This window comes from Danio aesculapii, chromosome 16 (genome assembly GCF_903798145.1).
Source record: "Danio aesculapii chromosome 16, fDanAes4.1, whole genome shotgun sequence".
NCBI classification, from domain to species: domain Eukaryota; kingdom Metazoa; phylum Chordata; class Actinopteri; order Cypriniformes; family Danionidae; genus Danio; species Danio aesculapii.
Window position 1 is genome coordinate 37,987,564 of NC_079450.1, and position 16,040 is coordinate 38,003,603.

General features: G+C 37.1%; 1 protein-coding gene across 1 annotated transcript; it reads left to right on the forward strand.

The window, feature by feature from the left end:
- The first annotated feature begins 1,958 nt into the window (after positions 1-1,958).
- On the forward strand, positions 1,959-11,049 carry trim109 (tripartite motif containing 109). The gene is made up of 6 exons (XM_056475342.1): positions 1,959-2,583; positions 4,694-4,789; positions 4,897-5,130; positions 6,269-6,360; positions 6,917-7,032; positions 10,534-11,049. The coding sequence occupies exons 1-6, from the start codon at positions 2,134-2,136 to the stop codon at positions 11,037-11,039; spliced, it is 1,494 nt and encodes a 497-aa protein (XP_056331317.1). The 5' UTR covers positions 1,959-2,133; the 3' UTR covers positions 11,040-11,049.
- The last annotated feature ends 4,991 nt before the right edge of the window (positions 11,050-16,040 follow it).

Consider the following 16,040-nt stretch of genomic DNA (forward strand, 5'->3'; position numbering starts at 1 on the left):
TCACTCGTACATGTACGACTCGGACACAGACCAAGCAGAGAGTACAAAATCATATGTGTCTTTGTACAGTTTTACAGCCAACTGTGTGCTAGTTTCAAGTGCCGAGCTTGTACACAGAAACTAATAACCACGCACACTGAATTAGCTTTGACCGAGGCACCGGATGCGCCGCTCGAAGCCGCGACACAACACACCAGAGACTCTCTGTGGCGCGGCAGAAACATGAAGTGTCCCAAATCGTTGCGCCACGCATTTTTGAACTGTAAACATAGGTTTCTGCAGCGGTCCGCGGCGCCCAGCCGTCGACTTGAGTGTACCCTGATAGAAACCTATGTTTAGAATTCTAAAACGCATGCTAGTTAAGATCACAGGGAGCTTCTGGGATCGCGAGAAATGCAAACGGCTGAAGTATAAGGTAGACTCAATGAGAAGTACACATGTTTTAAACCTACCTAAAGATACAACCAATAATTCCGATTAGAGCGATAATGTGAAGAATATTGCTCTTGTGTTGAGCCCAATGAGCCTTGCATCTAAAAATAGAACAAGGGTGTTCCTTTAGTGATATCGCTTCGACTCACGCTGAAAATGGTGGACGGGAATCAACAAACTGAGGATATGATGACGTGCCTTTCAATCAATATTGGTGGGCGGGGGGACCGCTCCCCTTCGTAAAGTTGCGGTCGGTTTGAAAACCGCTCCAATTAGTCCACCGTTTTTTATGTTGTTAAATTGAAAAAAAAGCACTGGGTATGCTTATATCACCCCAATATGACGGTCTATACACCATACATGCACATATGTCTGTCCAAACAGCTTGAAAAGTTCTTTTTTACCATAGATTTTTTACCATAGGTGCCCATTAAAAGATCTGTTCCAACTATCTCTGATACAGCTGCACATCAAGAAGAACTGATACACTTAAATGAAGAAAATAAAAGCACTGTTAAATAAATGCTTGTATCACCACAGCTGCACAGTGTCAGTACAACTATAAACAAGAACGCTTCAATCTTGCAACAGGAGTCCAGGTTTGTGGTTCTTGAAGCAGGTTTATTTTTTACAGTAACATAATAGATAGGCAGTCCAGGAAAATGTTAAGGGTGCTGTACACTCACGGGGGTGCCAGAATTGGAGGAAGAAAAAAAGTGTAACTTCCACTATTCTTAAAACTAGTTGGTATTATGACTGGTATTATGGAATAAGCTCACATTCATTTAACTGCAAAGCCAACCAAGCAGTAGTAGTAGAAGTAATAATAAAAAGAATAATAGTAATAATAATAATATAGGCTACTTTGATGCCTTTTACTTTTGCCTGCTGCATCGTGGTCATTTTTATTTTTATTTTTTATTTTTTGATTGGTCAACAAGCGCAACATGTCAAAATGTCCCAAACTGTCTGGTACGCAGGAGATGAAATAAGAAGAGAAGAGGAAAAATGCAACACAGTGGACTTTGTAAATAGCATTTGTGTGTGGCTCATTCATTGTTTTAATAGGCTAAATAAATTCCACAACAAATCAAATAACCATTCAGAAACTTCTGAAATCTTAACTTTGGTATTTGTTGCTGCTTTATTATTGCCATTGTGCTGTGTTTATCTGATATCTAATGCTGGGTGTTATTATCTGAAGTGACATGCCCGAACAGTGGGTGCTGAGAACCTACTTTAAGTGGTACAGTAGGTTGCACAGGCACAAAACAGCTAAAATTCCTTCTGACCCAAAAATAGACATTTTCAGCCAGGTATAATAAATGATCTGATGGGTATTTTGAGCTGAAACTTCAGTCACATCATGGAGACACCAAAGACTTGTTTTATATCTTGTAAAAAGAGGCATAATAGGAGCCCTTTAAATGTGTCTGAGGCCAGCGACAGGATTTATAGAAGGAAGTTCATCTGTGCCTGGAATCAAATGGCCTCCTTTATTTAGCACAGTAGGACAAACATGTGCTAGTCAAGTATGGGCAGAGGAAGAGCTTAAAACACACTCCTGCCCCTGCACATGTGATGGACATGTGTTGTCATTTGTCTCTGCAGCTGTTGGGACAACACCTCATATCCAAGCCCCCCGTGCCAGAAAGTGTTTGGGACATTTAGGAGTCACAAGCAGCCAAACAAGTAGCTGTAATGGAGTCTCGGCTGTCGAAACAGATCCAGTGCTCCGTGTGTTTGGGAGACTTTACAGATCCAGTAAGCCTGCTCTGCGACCACACGTTCTGCCGGCAGTGTATAAGCAATCATTCCCAGAGCAGCCGATTGAGACTCTGTCCAGAATGCAGGAGACCCTACACCATGTGGGACCTCCGTTCCAACCGAGTCCTGAGGAATATGGTTAATGCCGTAAGGGAACACTTGAGCGAGCAACAGGCGCTCCAGGACATGACTGTAGGAGCTTCTGGAGTGGACGCCATGAGAGTGTTTGAGGAACCGGAGAAGTTGGTGTGTTCAGAACATCAGGAGAGACTCAAGCTGTTCTGCGAGACGGATCAGAAACTGGTGTGTTTGATCTGTAGGGACGGCGAGAAGCACCAAGGACACATGTTCAAACCTGTGGAGGAGGCAGCGGAGCCAAGAAAGGTCAGTGAGGACTGAAAAACATCACAAACTGACTGAGATACGTTCAGGAGGTTAATGCTACTCAGATTGCAGGTCACTTCCAGGTCAGGAAAAGGAAAGCCCCAGAAGTTTAGTTGGTTTCTATTTTGGATGTATCTAATTTCACATGCATATACAAGAAGAAGAGATGACATCACTAACTTTACAGTTCCAGGGGCGTAGCGGACATTTTAGAAGTTGGGGGGCGGGGGGGCGGGGGGGGGGGGGGGGGGTGGGGGGATAGCTGTATGAAATCCAAAGTTTACGTTCTTAATTTCTAAATGGTCTGTCTTTAAAAGTGAGGGGGTTGTTTTTTTTTTTTTGTTTTTTGTTTTTTGGCTACTTTGTACTTGTACTGAGTATAAAAATATAAGCAACTTTTACTCTCTACTTGACTACATTTTTGATTAAATATAGGCTACGTACTCTTTACTCAACTACATTTGAATGGACGCTTACCGTTACTCATTACATTGTGATTGTGCACAAGTCGGCATCTTTATCTACCACGGCTAATTTGTTGGGCGGACGAGGCGATATCGCCATCTGCAGGGTGCTGAAGGCACAGTATGGTATTTATGAGCTAAATCACATGAACGTGAATTAGCAGCTTGCCTAATACCAGGTGTTTAATTAGCGACATGGCTGCAGCCAGTAATGAAGCCGAAGTCGGCACGTCAAGCAGTGCCAGCACTGATGACCATCCATGGCCTTATCTAAAGAAATGTTTTCATTTGCCGATATACTACAGAATGGCTCTTACAGGATGTCCAGGCCATAAACAGCTAAAATAGGTTTCAAAAACTTTGAGAATTAGCTTTTGTTTAAGCTGAATAAAAATATTGCCGCCCTCTGAGACTGAGAGGTGATTCACATAAAAGTCAGCTCTGAATGTTATTTTACTACATTTTACTACTTTTTTTCTTTTTGGAAAAATTGTTTGTGCCTTTTTTGAACATTTGAGTTTAACTGACACTTTTTGTTCTATTTTTGTTTTCATCTATTTTGTTCTGCCATTTAGAAACATTGGGGTGTTAAATTTAATTTCTATATCAGGAAATAAAACCTTTCTTGGTGTTCTTTGAGCCTACATCAATATGAGTAAAATACTTAAGTTCTTTTAAATTCGGATACTTTTACTTTTACTCAAGTCTTATTGGAATTGGTGACTTGTAACATGTAATGGAGTAATTTTTACAGTAAGGTATCTTTACTCAAGTGTGGTTTTCAGGTACACCTCTGTACCTAAAAGGTTCATATTAATACATCAAGGGTACATATTAGTACCTAAAAATTACAAAAGTGTTCCTCTTAAAATCTTTAGGTACTAATATATACTTTTGAGGTACCAATATGGACCCTTCAAGTACAAATGTGTTCCTTTTGAAAAGATACCACCCCAGTGACAGCTTGCGTACCTTTATTTCTGAGAGTGTAGAAACAGAAACATAGTTACAATATCAGAGATAGTTTAGAACAGAGAATCAGAGGAATTAAGGAAAAGTGAAAGCAGTATTTTTTTATAACACTTTAAAAAAATCAATGATCATTGTTTGTTCACGTCAGTAAATACAATAACTAACATTAACCAACAGACCATAAGACTATCTCTTGATTTTAAAATGAGGTCAAGCAGTACAAATGGGGGTTGAGGCTAATTTAGGATGGGTAAATGGTGAGTATTTTTTTCATTTTTGCATAATCTCTTTAATTATTAAAAAAAACAGCTAAGAAAATAAACGTACAAAACGTTAATTTAAAATACTCAATAGACATATTTCATTTCTTACAGTATGTTATAAAGTTTTCAGTTATATATCTCTTGGTTATTAAATTATTACAAGAATGTTAAGGGACTGTACAGTAAGATTAGAGCATAAAAACAAGAAACCCTAAAAACAATAATCCCAAGTGTGAACATATGTAAAATATTGTAGAGTAGTTATTACAATTCTCAAATGCATAATTTTACATGTGATACTCAATACATGCCTGCTCAATGTCCTGTTCTGTGGGAAGTTTGTTGTAGATCTGAGATTGAGAATCGCTGTTTTGAGAAATGCCTGAAATCTGAAATCCTTGTGTGTTGTAGAACTTAATGTTGGAGCCTCTGAGTTTCCTGACGAAGGAGAATGAAGAACTGCAGGCTCTTGTCAAGAAACAGACTAAAGAAATCTCTAAAACTGAGGTGAAAAATACATGGCACACAAAAGAGTGAACAATCATGCAGTCCATCTAACAACTCCATAACGTCGCACAGAAGTTCACAACTCTCAATGACTCTTGTTTTCTCAGGAAAGGTCCCGGCAGCTCTCTGCACACATCTCTGCTCAGTTTGAGGAGATGCATCAGTTCCTGAGGAAAAAGGAGGAGGAAGTGAAGAAAACATTGAAGAAAGAAGAAAAGGATTTGATAGAAAAGATGAAAAGAAACAGAGCAGAAATAGAAGAGAAGCTGAACGATGGACGAGAGAAGGAAGGGATTCTGCACTCAGTCTTTGACACTGATCAGCCAGATGGATTTCTGCAGGTTTCATTCAAACATTTGTATTCAGGACAATTACAATTTTGGATGCTTACAACTTTTAGGCCCAGAAGGAATTTGTTCTGTTCTGTTCTGTTTATTTATTTACTTATGTAAATGTGTGTAAATATATATTTACTAAACTATTTTATATTCAAATTATTCAATTGAAACTTTACCCTGAGTACTTTCCCTTTACTTAAGAATCTTTTGATTTAATTACAATGAAAGAAACTAACAATCAAAGCTTTCAATAAAAAATACTAAACTTCATATACAATTTATACTAACACTATTTAAATAGTATATTACATAATACTTTATTAAAAAAATATTTTTTTTCCCACCTTTTGGAAGATTTCGAAAATGATTTAAAAATGCTATGCAGAATTTAATCATTATGTGATTGAATATGATGGTGCCAACACAGAAAAACTACAACTTTTGCATCACAGATGCTTAAAAGATTACTACAATGAGAAAGTACTCCTAAAAGGTGCATAATGGGTCCCTTAGAATATTAATATGTAACATTAAAATACATCTATGAACCTTTTGAGGGTAAATATTTCTGATGGTAAATACAATATCCCAGTTATTAGCTATTGTTCCACTTGGTACAATTTTTCCTTAAAGTCCCCATTAACCGGAAGCTGAGGCTGTTATTTTTCCTATCTTGATGCAGTTCATAGAAACCAAATTTTACATGACACAACAGTGGGCGTGGCTTGTTTTTCTATGGCGAGCTGATTGGATGTTGTAAAGAAGGCAAAAGTTGTTGGGGAGAATTAATACAACCTAAAGACTCCTAACAGTTTGTTGTCAAAACTGACAGTTGGAGCAGCTTAATTAAATATGTTAGCCACGCCCATTTGCTAAAATATACGCAATCTGACAATTTAACTGAAACCAAACAAAGATTTCAATTAAAATGAGGGAAAACTATTTTTTTCTTAATGACATGCACAGATTTGTTCACCACAAAACTAGTAAAGTGAGCTAACAAAATCATATGGTTAGTTTTGATTTCTTTAGGACTTTAAGCTAAGAACATAGTTGTGTTGTTTATGTAACACTGTTGATGCAGTAACTGCAGATATCTATTTAATAACCCTTTACTTTGTATATTTTTTCTCTCCTTTAGTGGTGGACTGAAAAAGGACTGGAATTTGTTGAAAATATGAAAGAGACGGAAAGCTTTGCTGAAAATATTGACAGCGCTACTCAACAAACTAAGTATGTAAAAATACCATACAGTAATGCTTTATTAGGCCTGTCACGATATCTATTTTTTGTTGTACAGTATATTGCACGAAAATATATTGCGATAAACTATATTATTGTCATTTTTAAACTATTTTATGCCACTCATTGCCAGAATAACAGTATAATAGCATCACAATGCAAGTGCACTCTTTCAAAGAACACATCGTATTTTATTCTTAAGAATATTTCATTCAATTATAGTCATTTTAACAATTGAATAATTAGGCATTGGAAACAGAATGTAAAAACGTATATCCTAAAGAAACAAATAATAATAAATTTTAACAAAAAATGCAAAGTAAAAAGTGACAGAGGCTGTGATATCTGCTACCAGATCTATTTTCATTTGTCAGGCACCCACATGAAAATATACTATAGTAATTTATAGTAATTAAATATATATATTGCATCACCAAAATTGATTGAGGTCTTGTCCAATTGTTGTGCGATAAGTCAATATATTGATTATTGTGACAGGTCCACACTGTAAATATCCCATCAGTAAATATCATCTCCTACATTTCAGGTTCAAATCAACAGTGAAAAGTGTGAATTTAATAGCTAATTCTCTGTTCCTCGGACTTCATGAGACTCACTTGCAGTTTATTGTTTGGAAAGAGATGCTGGGCTCTATCAAACCAGGTAAAAAGATCACTGATCTACACTGACAACACACGCACTGTTACACTAACCAATTCATTAAGTACACTTTATGTATTGTACACAAACTGTGTCGGAGAGACATGAACCTGCCTGCTTCCTGTTTAGATTCAGCAGTGTTGTCAGAGATTTGAGAGGGGATTTTTTATTGGATACAGCTGAAGTCAGAATTATTAGCCCTCCTGTTTATTTGTTCCCCCAATTTCTGTTTAACGGAGAGAAGATTTCTTCAATACATTTCTAAACATAACAGTTTTAATAACTGATTTCTAATAACTGATTCATTTTATCTTTGCCATGATGACAGTAAATAATATTTGACTAGATATTTTTCAAGACACTTCTATAAAGCTTAAAGTGACATTTAAAGGCTTAACTAGGTTAATTAGGTTAACTAGGTTAGGGTAATTAGGCAAGTTATAGTATATCGATGGTTTGTTCTGCAGACAGTCTGAAAAAAATATATAGCTTAAAGGGGCTAATAATTTTGACCTTTAAAATGGATTTTAAAAAATTAAAAACTGCTTTTATTCTAGCCGAAATAAAACGAATAAGACTTTCTCCAGAAGAAAAAATATTATCAGACATACTGTGAAAATTTCCTTGCTCTGTTAAACGTCATTTGGGAAATATTTAAAAAGAAAAAATTAGAAGGGGGGGCTAATAATTCTGACTTCAACTGTACACATGTAGCTATAAATATACAAACAACAAGGCATCGTATGACCAGGATCTTAAAATAGAGTAAAAACTCACGTCTCAGACAGTGCTGACTGTAAACAGGAAGCAGTTGGGTTCATCACTTTTTGGGGTCCCCTGGCATATTTTTGTTGTGGTCTGCAATATTTGTAGCATCTTTCTGTATTTGCTGTTTCTGTATGTGTTGTCAACCCAATGAAGAAGTTTTCTAGTTTGATAGTGTTTTTCTTGAAGCATGTGTTAAGAAGCATTGTTTATGGGGTTCAGTTTGGTACTAGCCGGATGTATTTACTTTAAATAAGGGTGCGTTGAGTGTATATAAGTGAGGTTTATTAATAAACTAATTTCGAGAGGATCATGTGCTTATGATTTATCACAGCCGGTCTCGTATTAAGCTAATCAGTATCATCCAATTATATGAGCCATAAGCTACTATAAATAACCACAGTTTTCAGTCCACTTTATCTTCGTTTGGAAGAAACCCCCCTTTCTCCCCATTCTCCTCCTTCACTTCAGATCGGGCGGCACGGAGGCCCAGTGGTTAGCACTGTAAGCCCCACAGCAAGAACACTGCCAACCCTGGTCCTGCCAGGTCGGTGGGTGTTTCTGTGGGGAGTTTGTATGTTCTCCCCGTGTCCGCGTGGGTTTTCCCCGGGTTCTCCGGTTTCCTCCCACCATCCTAATATATACATCATGCATAACAATGAAGCATTTGTCTAGCCCCCTTTTTTCCTCACGTGTTCCCTTAGCTACTGCAGATGGGGAGTTCTGAGATCCACCGAGCTCAGGCTCCCCTCTCGCTCTGCAAACGGGAGGAAGCCCCGGGCTCGAGGATCCCTTGAGCTCGGGGCTCTCTCCCGGGACAGCATGCCAAACAAGCTATTGATGAATCATCAGCTAAGTGTGAACTTGAAATTACAGTTATATGGAGAAAACCAAAGAAAAAAATATTTGGAAACTAAAAATTCTCATTTATACTGCATTTAGCTGGTTTGGGTTTTAGTTAATTTAAGTTATTTATATTTGTTTTATTCTGTACAGGTTTCATAACATTTCTTTCGTATTTCAATTATCAAAATAGCTTTTTAGAGCTTTTCCACCCAAAATTTGCAATTGGTCAAAATGTTTTGATCATATTCCACTCTAGGGATAATTTACAGTTTTAACCCAAAAATGACCAGTCTGTCGGAGTCAGAGATTAAATTAAAGAGAAAGTTTACTGAAGATAGTTTGCAGTCTCATCAGCAGAAGCCAACTTCAACACTCACAAAAAGTTTGTAGGCCACTCTGCTTACAATCTCAAAACAACAACAATTATACTCTCACATAATGTCATAAACTTCATCATACATAGGAAAATTTCCACATGGGTGTGTGCGTACAATACTGAATGATATTTCAAACATACAAAATTCAGACAGCCACTAGGCTGTTCAGAGCTGACCCCAGACCTGTGAAATGGTCCACAAAGGAATAGAACACACACACACAAAGTACAATCTGATTCTTACCGAAGGCTGAGTGTATTCTCAGCCGTCTTATCAAAACCGGTACAATCTACATACAAACTGGAAGCTTACATACTACACAAAGTCTATCTTGCACAAAAAGGAAATCACTTCAAACAGAATTAACACATAAAAATGACAAAGTCACTTTAGACAGCTCAACAAATTAACAATAGGAACAATTGTTTCCAGTCATTGGGTCCTGCAGTTCCACTCAAGAGGTCTCCATGACCAATGACTAGGCCCAAACAGAATCTGCGAGCGCAGAATTCCGCAAATTTTCTGCAGAGTTCCGCAGATTTTTAGCCCATCATTTTTTCTGTTTACTTGAGTAAATGTGTGTAAATCTATATTTATTCAGTTTTCTTTTATTAATTACAGTAATAATATTGACAAAAATGAAAATGTTCATCTGATTTATGTACAATGCAGTTTGTAAAATAATATTTTCTGTCTTTTTGTTGAGATATTATATGAGAGACTTGCTAATTGGATTTGCATTTTAAACATTAAATAAAAGTTTAAAAGATATTATTTTTTATTTCACATATTGAGGTTTTAGTTATGATACTCTCAAAATAATTCCGCAGAAATCCGCAGATTTTTACCAAAATTCTCAGCAGAAATAGCAAAAAACGTCCGCAGATTCTGTCTGGCCCTACCTATGGCTTGGTTTAGTAGCTTCTGAAAATACCGTTTTGAAAGACAAAGATAGGGACACAGACACTTCAAACGAACTTTCTTAAATTAGGTAATGTTTAAATTTATTCATCCGTCAAAAAATTATTTTGAAGATTAAATACTTATTCAAATAACTATATTAATAAAGTAATGAAAAGGATAAACGTTAAAGGATTTGAAGACAGAAATTCAACCCCGTCGCCACCTAAAATTGCTTTCTTAAATGGATAGTTCACCCCAATATTTTAATTCTTTATTATTTACTAATACTCTGCTTGTTCCAACCCTGTTTGATTGATATTCACAGTAATTTTTGTTCCTACTTTGGATGTTAATGGCTGTGTTTTTCCAGCATTATACAGATTATCTTGTTTTGTGTTCAACAGAAGACAGAAATTCATAGAAGTTTAGAACCACTTAAGCATGAGGAAATGATGAAGAAATGTTCATTTTTGGTTGAACTATTCTTTTAACTTATAACATAGTTATTATTTTGCTTAAAAATAAACAAAGATGTCTGAAAACATTGTTATTCTGATCATTTTGCATTAATTCGAAATGTATAAACCGTTAACCTTTCGCTATCTTTCAATAGTCCCTGATCGTAATGTGATTCATGACTGTCATGACCCGTACCTGAGGGTCTCGTCTGATGGACGCAGCGTCATCCGCACTTCCAAAAAGGGGATTTTCTTGCGTCAAAAAGACTACAGACCTCTGGCCAGGACCCACAAGACCTTCCAGTCAGGCCAACACTATTGGGAGGTGGACGTTGGAGCAAAGCTAGACTGGAGCGTGGGCTTTGATGGCGGTTGTATAAGCAACCTAAACAAGGACATTGGGCTTCACCTTAAACATGACCAAGGTTACTGCATTAAAGAGTATGAGACGGTGACAGAGATTGACCTTACAGTAAAACCACGCCGGATAGGGCTGTATCTAGACTGCGACAGGTGTCAAGTTTGTTTTTATAATGCAGAGGACATGACTTTACTGCACACCTTCACATATCCTTCATCCATACCTTATTCGCTCAGTCTCTCGCCTGGAGCTTATCTCGCAGGGAAGAACAGTGATCCACTGATGGTGACCTGGAACTGAAAAATGTTACACACTTGTCCTTTGACCAGTTACACAACTGGTCCATTTATGGTTAGTAAAGTGAACTTAAATGATGATACAGCAGTGTTTGAAATAAATGTTAATGGCTGCTGTGTTTACTTGCTCTGTTTGTTAGTGGATCATTTGCTATATTTTTGGAATATTTGTGACAAGCACTAGGGAATTTTACTTCATTTTTCATTAAAAAAAAAAAAAAAGAAGACAATTCAATTCATATAGCGCTTTTTCTATGTAGATTGTGTCAAAGCAGCTTAACATAGTTCTAGTAAAGTCCAGATTTCAGAGTTGAAGTTCAGTTTAGTTCAGTTCAGTTTGGTTTAAATTTGTCTGCTGAAAGTTCAAACACTGAAGAGCAAATCCATCAATGTGAAGCTCCACTAGTCTCAATCCAAGCAAGCCAGTGGCAACAGTGGCGAGGGGAAAAAAACACCAATTGACAAAGTGAAGGGGAAAAAAAGCCTATAGAGAAACCAGGCTCTGTTAGGCACGACCATTATTTTTCTGGCCAAACTTCCTGTGTTTAGTTGCAGTGTAGGCGCCGGAGGCTGAAGAAGCTGGACGTCCATCGTGGAGAAGTGCAGGTGTGAGTGGGATCAATGCGGGTACAGGATCAATGCAGGGACTCGTCTGTCACTGGGGTCTCATGCACTCCATTCCTCCATGATCACCACAGGTCCTGGTCCAGGATTATGGATACCTTAGCATAATTTCTCCACAGGTCTTGGATCGCATCAATGGGGCTGCATAGACTCTAGGGGCCTCGGGATGAATATCCCCAGGTGGAAACGGAGAATAAAGACGTTAATTAGCGTAGCTGCTGTTCATAGTGTATTTAAATGAGATGCAAACATGGAGTGTTATAAATGAAAATAGTATATGTAAACAAACATGTACATTTATGTAGCACATTTATGCATCATAGTGTTATGTGATGCATTGAGTGTATGCTTTACTAAACAGATAGGTCTTTAATCTGGTCTTGGACTGCGAGAGTGTGTCTGAGCCTCGGACATTATCAGGAAGGCTTTTGCAGAGTTTAGGAGCCATATATGAGAAGTCTCGACGTCCTTTACTTGACTTTGCTATTCTAGGTACTACCAGAAGCCCTGAGTTTTGAGATCTTAAAGAGCGAGTTGGATTGTAGCGAGACAGGAGGTTGGTTAGATAAAAAGGATCTTGATTATTTAAAGCTTTATATGTAAGAAGCAATATTTTAAATTCAATACGAAACTAAACAGGCAGCCAGTGTAGGGAAGGTAAAATTGGAGTGATATGATCATACTTTCTAGACCTGGTAAAAACTCAGGCAGCTGCATTTTGTACTAGCTGAAGTTTGTTAACAGAGGATGCTAGGCAAACAGAGCATTACAGTAATCCAGCCTAGAAGTCATAAAAGCATGGACTAGCTTTTCTGCATATGAGATGGATAGCATACTTCGAAACTTAGCAATATTTCTCAGATGAAAGAAGGCAGTCTTTGTAACATCGGATATATGATTTTCAAAAGTTAGGCTGCTGTCTAATATGACACTCAGATCTTTTACAGTAGAGCTAATGCTAACTTTGTATCCCTCTTGCAGGTCGAGTTGTGAGGTCTGCTGTGTACAGGATTTAGGCCCAATAAGTAATACTTAAAAAAAAAATACGTTTTCTTTTTCCTTTAATATAAAAAGAAAAATATGGAAGCCCATTTCCAACATAAGCAGCAAATTAAATAAAAATAAATAGAATAATATAAATTTAGGGGTGACGCGGTGGGTAGCACTGTCGCCTGACAGCAAGGTCACTGGTTCGAGTTTCGGCTAGGTCAGTTGGCATTTCAGTGTGAAGTTTGCATGTTCTCCCCCACGATCACGTGGGTTTCCTCCGGGTGCTCCAGTTTCCCCCACAGTCCAAAGACATGCACTGTAGGTGAATTGGGTAAGCTAAATTAGTGTATGTGTGTAAATGAGTGTGTTGGTGTTTCCCAGTGCTGGGTTGCGGCTGGAAGCCACTGCGTAAAACATATGCTGGATAAGTTGGTGGTTCAGTCCGCTGTGGCGACCCCCAATTAAACTGAAAAGAAAATGAATGAATGAATGAATGAATATATATTAAACAGCTAAATATATTTAATAATACAATATGTGAATTAATAATATATTATATTAAATTATATAATATTTCATCATTGTAATAAATGAAGTTGGTAAACTACTTTGTTATAAAACTTTAGAGAATTTATATTTGAATTTGAAGAGATCAGATGCAAAAACCTCTGCTGAATTTTCCTCTGCAACGAGCATTTTTCTCAGCCTCTTGTGTTTATGTTGAGTTATTTCACGTTAAAAGCGATGAAAATAATCTATTCTTTCCCATAAAAGTGAAATTACTGAAGCTATACATACAGTAGGAGCCTAAAAAACAACAAATTTTGGAATACATTTCCAGATGGCACAGAGGTTTTTGTATCAGGACTTGTCATTTGTCAAAGTTTTTTTCCTACCTTCCTACATTTTATGTGTTGTGATTTTTTTACCATTTACAATTATTATGGAATGTCTGACTTTGTAATGATGTCTAGTTTATGCACTACGGGATTGTTTCATATTACAAATTTTTGAAATGATAGACAAACTCATTTTCTGTAATAAAATAAATATGTTCTTGCAATAATCCTGTTTTTACAGTGTATTCAATATGGGCTGTTCTGCAAAACTGAAAAGTTTCTTCTTGTGCCCCAAGAGGGCAGTGATGCACATTTTCATTGAAATTATTTTTATTTGTAAAACATTTGTGAAGAAGGATTGAAACTCGTGAAAAGTTTAAAAAAAATGTGTGAAATAAGATCTTTATCAATCCCAAAACTACATGTTTTAAATTGCTTGATTTTGTTTGTTAATGGGTAAATAATACCTTTAAAACCTGAATACAAATAAAACACAGTACGCTGAATTTAACCTTTTAAAATGTATTTATTTAATAAATTTTGTATGATAATGATGGATGGTAAAGATACATCCTTTCACTCCAGAAAAATCAGTAATAGAGCTGGCACAATGCATAAATGTGCACTTATTTAACCATATACACGTCTCTGTTTCCTCATTACAAATGCACATGTTTGGTGACTCAAACACAAACAAACGAATGTTTCACAATACACACATTAAATTAACAAAACATGCAGTTAAACAGACCTATTGTCTCTTCTGAGTGGTGCTGAATAAACTTATTATCCGTCTGTCTTGATTTTTGCATTCTGACAAGCTGTAAATAAATAAAAATGCTTTTTTTTTTTTTACTTATTGAACCTTAAACTTGAGAAAATAAGCAAAATACATTTAATCGTTGTTATCTAACTTGCATACAATTACAGTGCATCCAAAAAGTATTCATAGCTCTTCGTGTTTTCCACATTTTTTAATGTTACAGCCTTATTCCAAAATGGATTAAACTAATTGATTTCCTCAAAATTCTACACACAATACCCCATAATGACAATGTGAAAAAAGATTTTTTGAAATTGTTGCAAACTTATAAAAAATAAAAAACCTGAAAAATCACATCAGTATTCACAGCCTTTGCCGTAAAGCTCTAAATTGAGCTCAGGTACTTTCTGTTTCCACTGCCATTCTTGAGATGTTTCAGCAGCTTAATTGGAGTTCACCTGTGGTCAATTCAGTTGTTTGGACATGATTTGAAAAGGCATACACCTGTCTATATAAGGTCCCAGGGTTCACAGTGCATGTCAAAGCACAAACCAAGCATGAAGACAAAGGAATTGTCTGTGGACCTCAGAGACAGGATTGTCTCAAGGCACAAGGCTGAAGAAGGTTACAGAAAAAATACTGCTGCTCTAAAAGTTTCAATGAGCACAGTGGCCTCCATCATCTGTAAGTGGAAGATGTTTGGAACCACCAGGACTCTTCCTAGAGCTGGCCAGCCATCTAAGCTGAGTGATCGGGAGGAGAAGGGCCTTAGTCAGGGAGGTGATCAATAACCCAATGGTCATTCTATCTGAGCTCCAGCGTTCTTCTGTGAAGAGATGAGAACCTTACAGAAGGACAACCATCTGTGCAGCAATCCACCAATCAGACCTGCATGGTAGAGTGGCCAGAGGGAAGCCACTCCCCGTCAGGAATTTGACAAAAGGCACCTGAAGGACTCTCAGACCATAAGAAACAAAATTCTCTGGTCTCATAAAACTAAAATGGAACTCTTTGGAGTGAATGTCAGGCGTTATGTTTGGAGAAAAGCAGGCAGCACTCATCATACCATACCATCATCCCTACAGCGAAGCATGCTGTGGGGATGTTTTTCAGCAGCAGGAACTGGAAGACTAGTCAGGATAGAGGGAAAGATGAATGCAGCAATGTACAGAGACATCCTGAATGAAAACCTTCTTCAGAGTGCTCTTGACCTCTTGGGGCGACGGTTCATCTTCCAGCAGGACAATGACCCAAAGCACATCACCAAAATATCAACGGAATTGCTTCACAACAACTCAGTAAATGTCCTTGAGTGGTCCAGCCAGAGCCCAGACATAATCCTATTGAACATCTCTGGAGAGACCTGAAAATGGCTGTACACTGTCGCTTCTCATCCAACCTGATAGAGCTTGAGAGGTACTGCAAAGAGGAAAGGACAAAAATTCTCAAAGACAGGTGTGCCAAGCTGTTCTGGTTTGTTTTTCATCTGGATTTTACACACAGGATTTACATAACAACAAGGAAACAATGATGTTTGAGACTCACTGTATGAAATTTCTATGTACTCAACTCTTTATATTGAACTATGCTTAGTTATGTCCTGTTTTTCATTGTATGCCACATTGAAAGTCCCAACTCACCCGAATCTGAAACACCTTAAAACATTCATAAAGAAACAAAAATAAATAAATAAACAAATCTAAATCTATTCTAATTTAGTGCTTAAATCAAGCCTTCTGAGAAGAAACAATCACTATGATGAAAAGGTTTTATTTAGGGCTTTATTCAC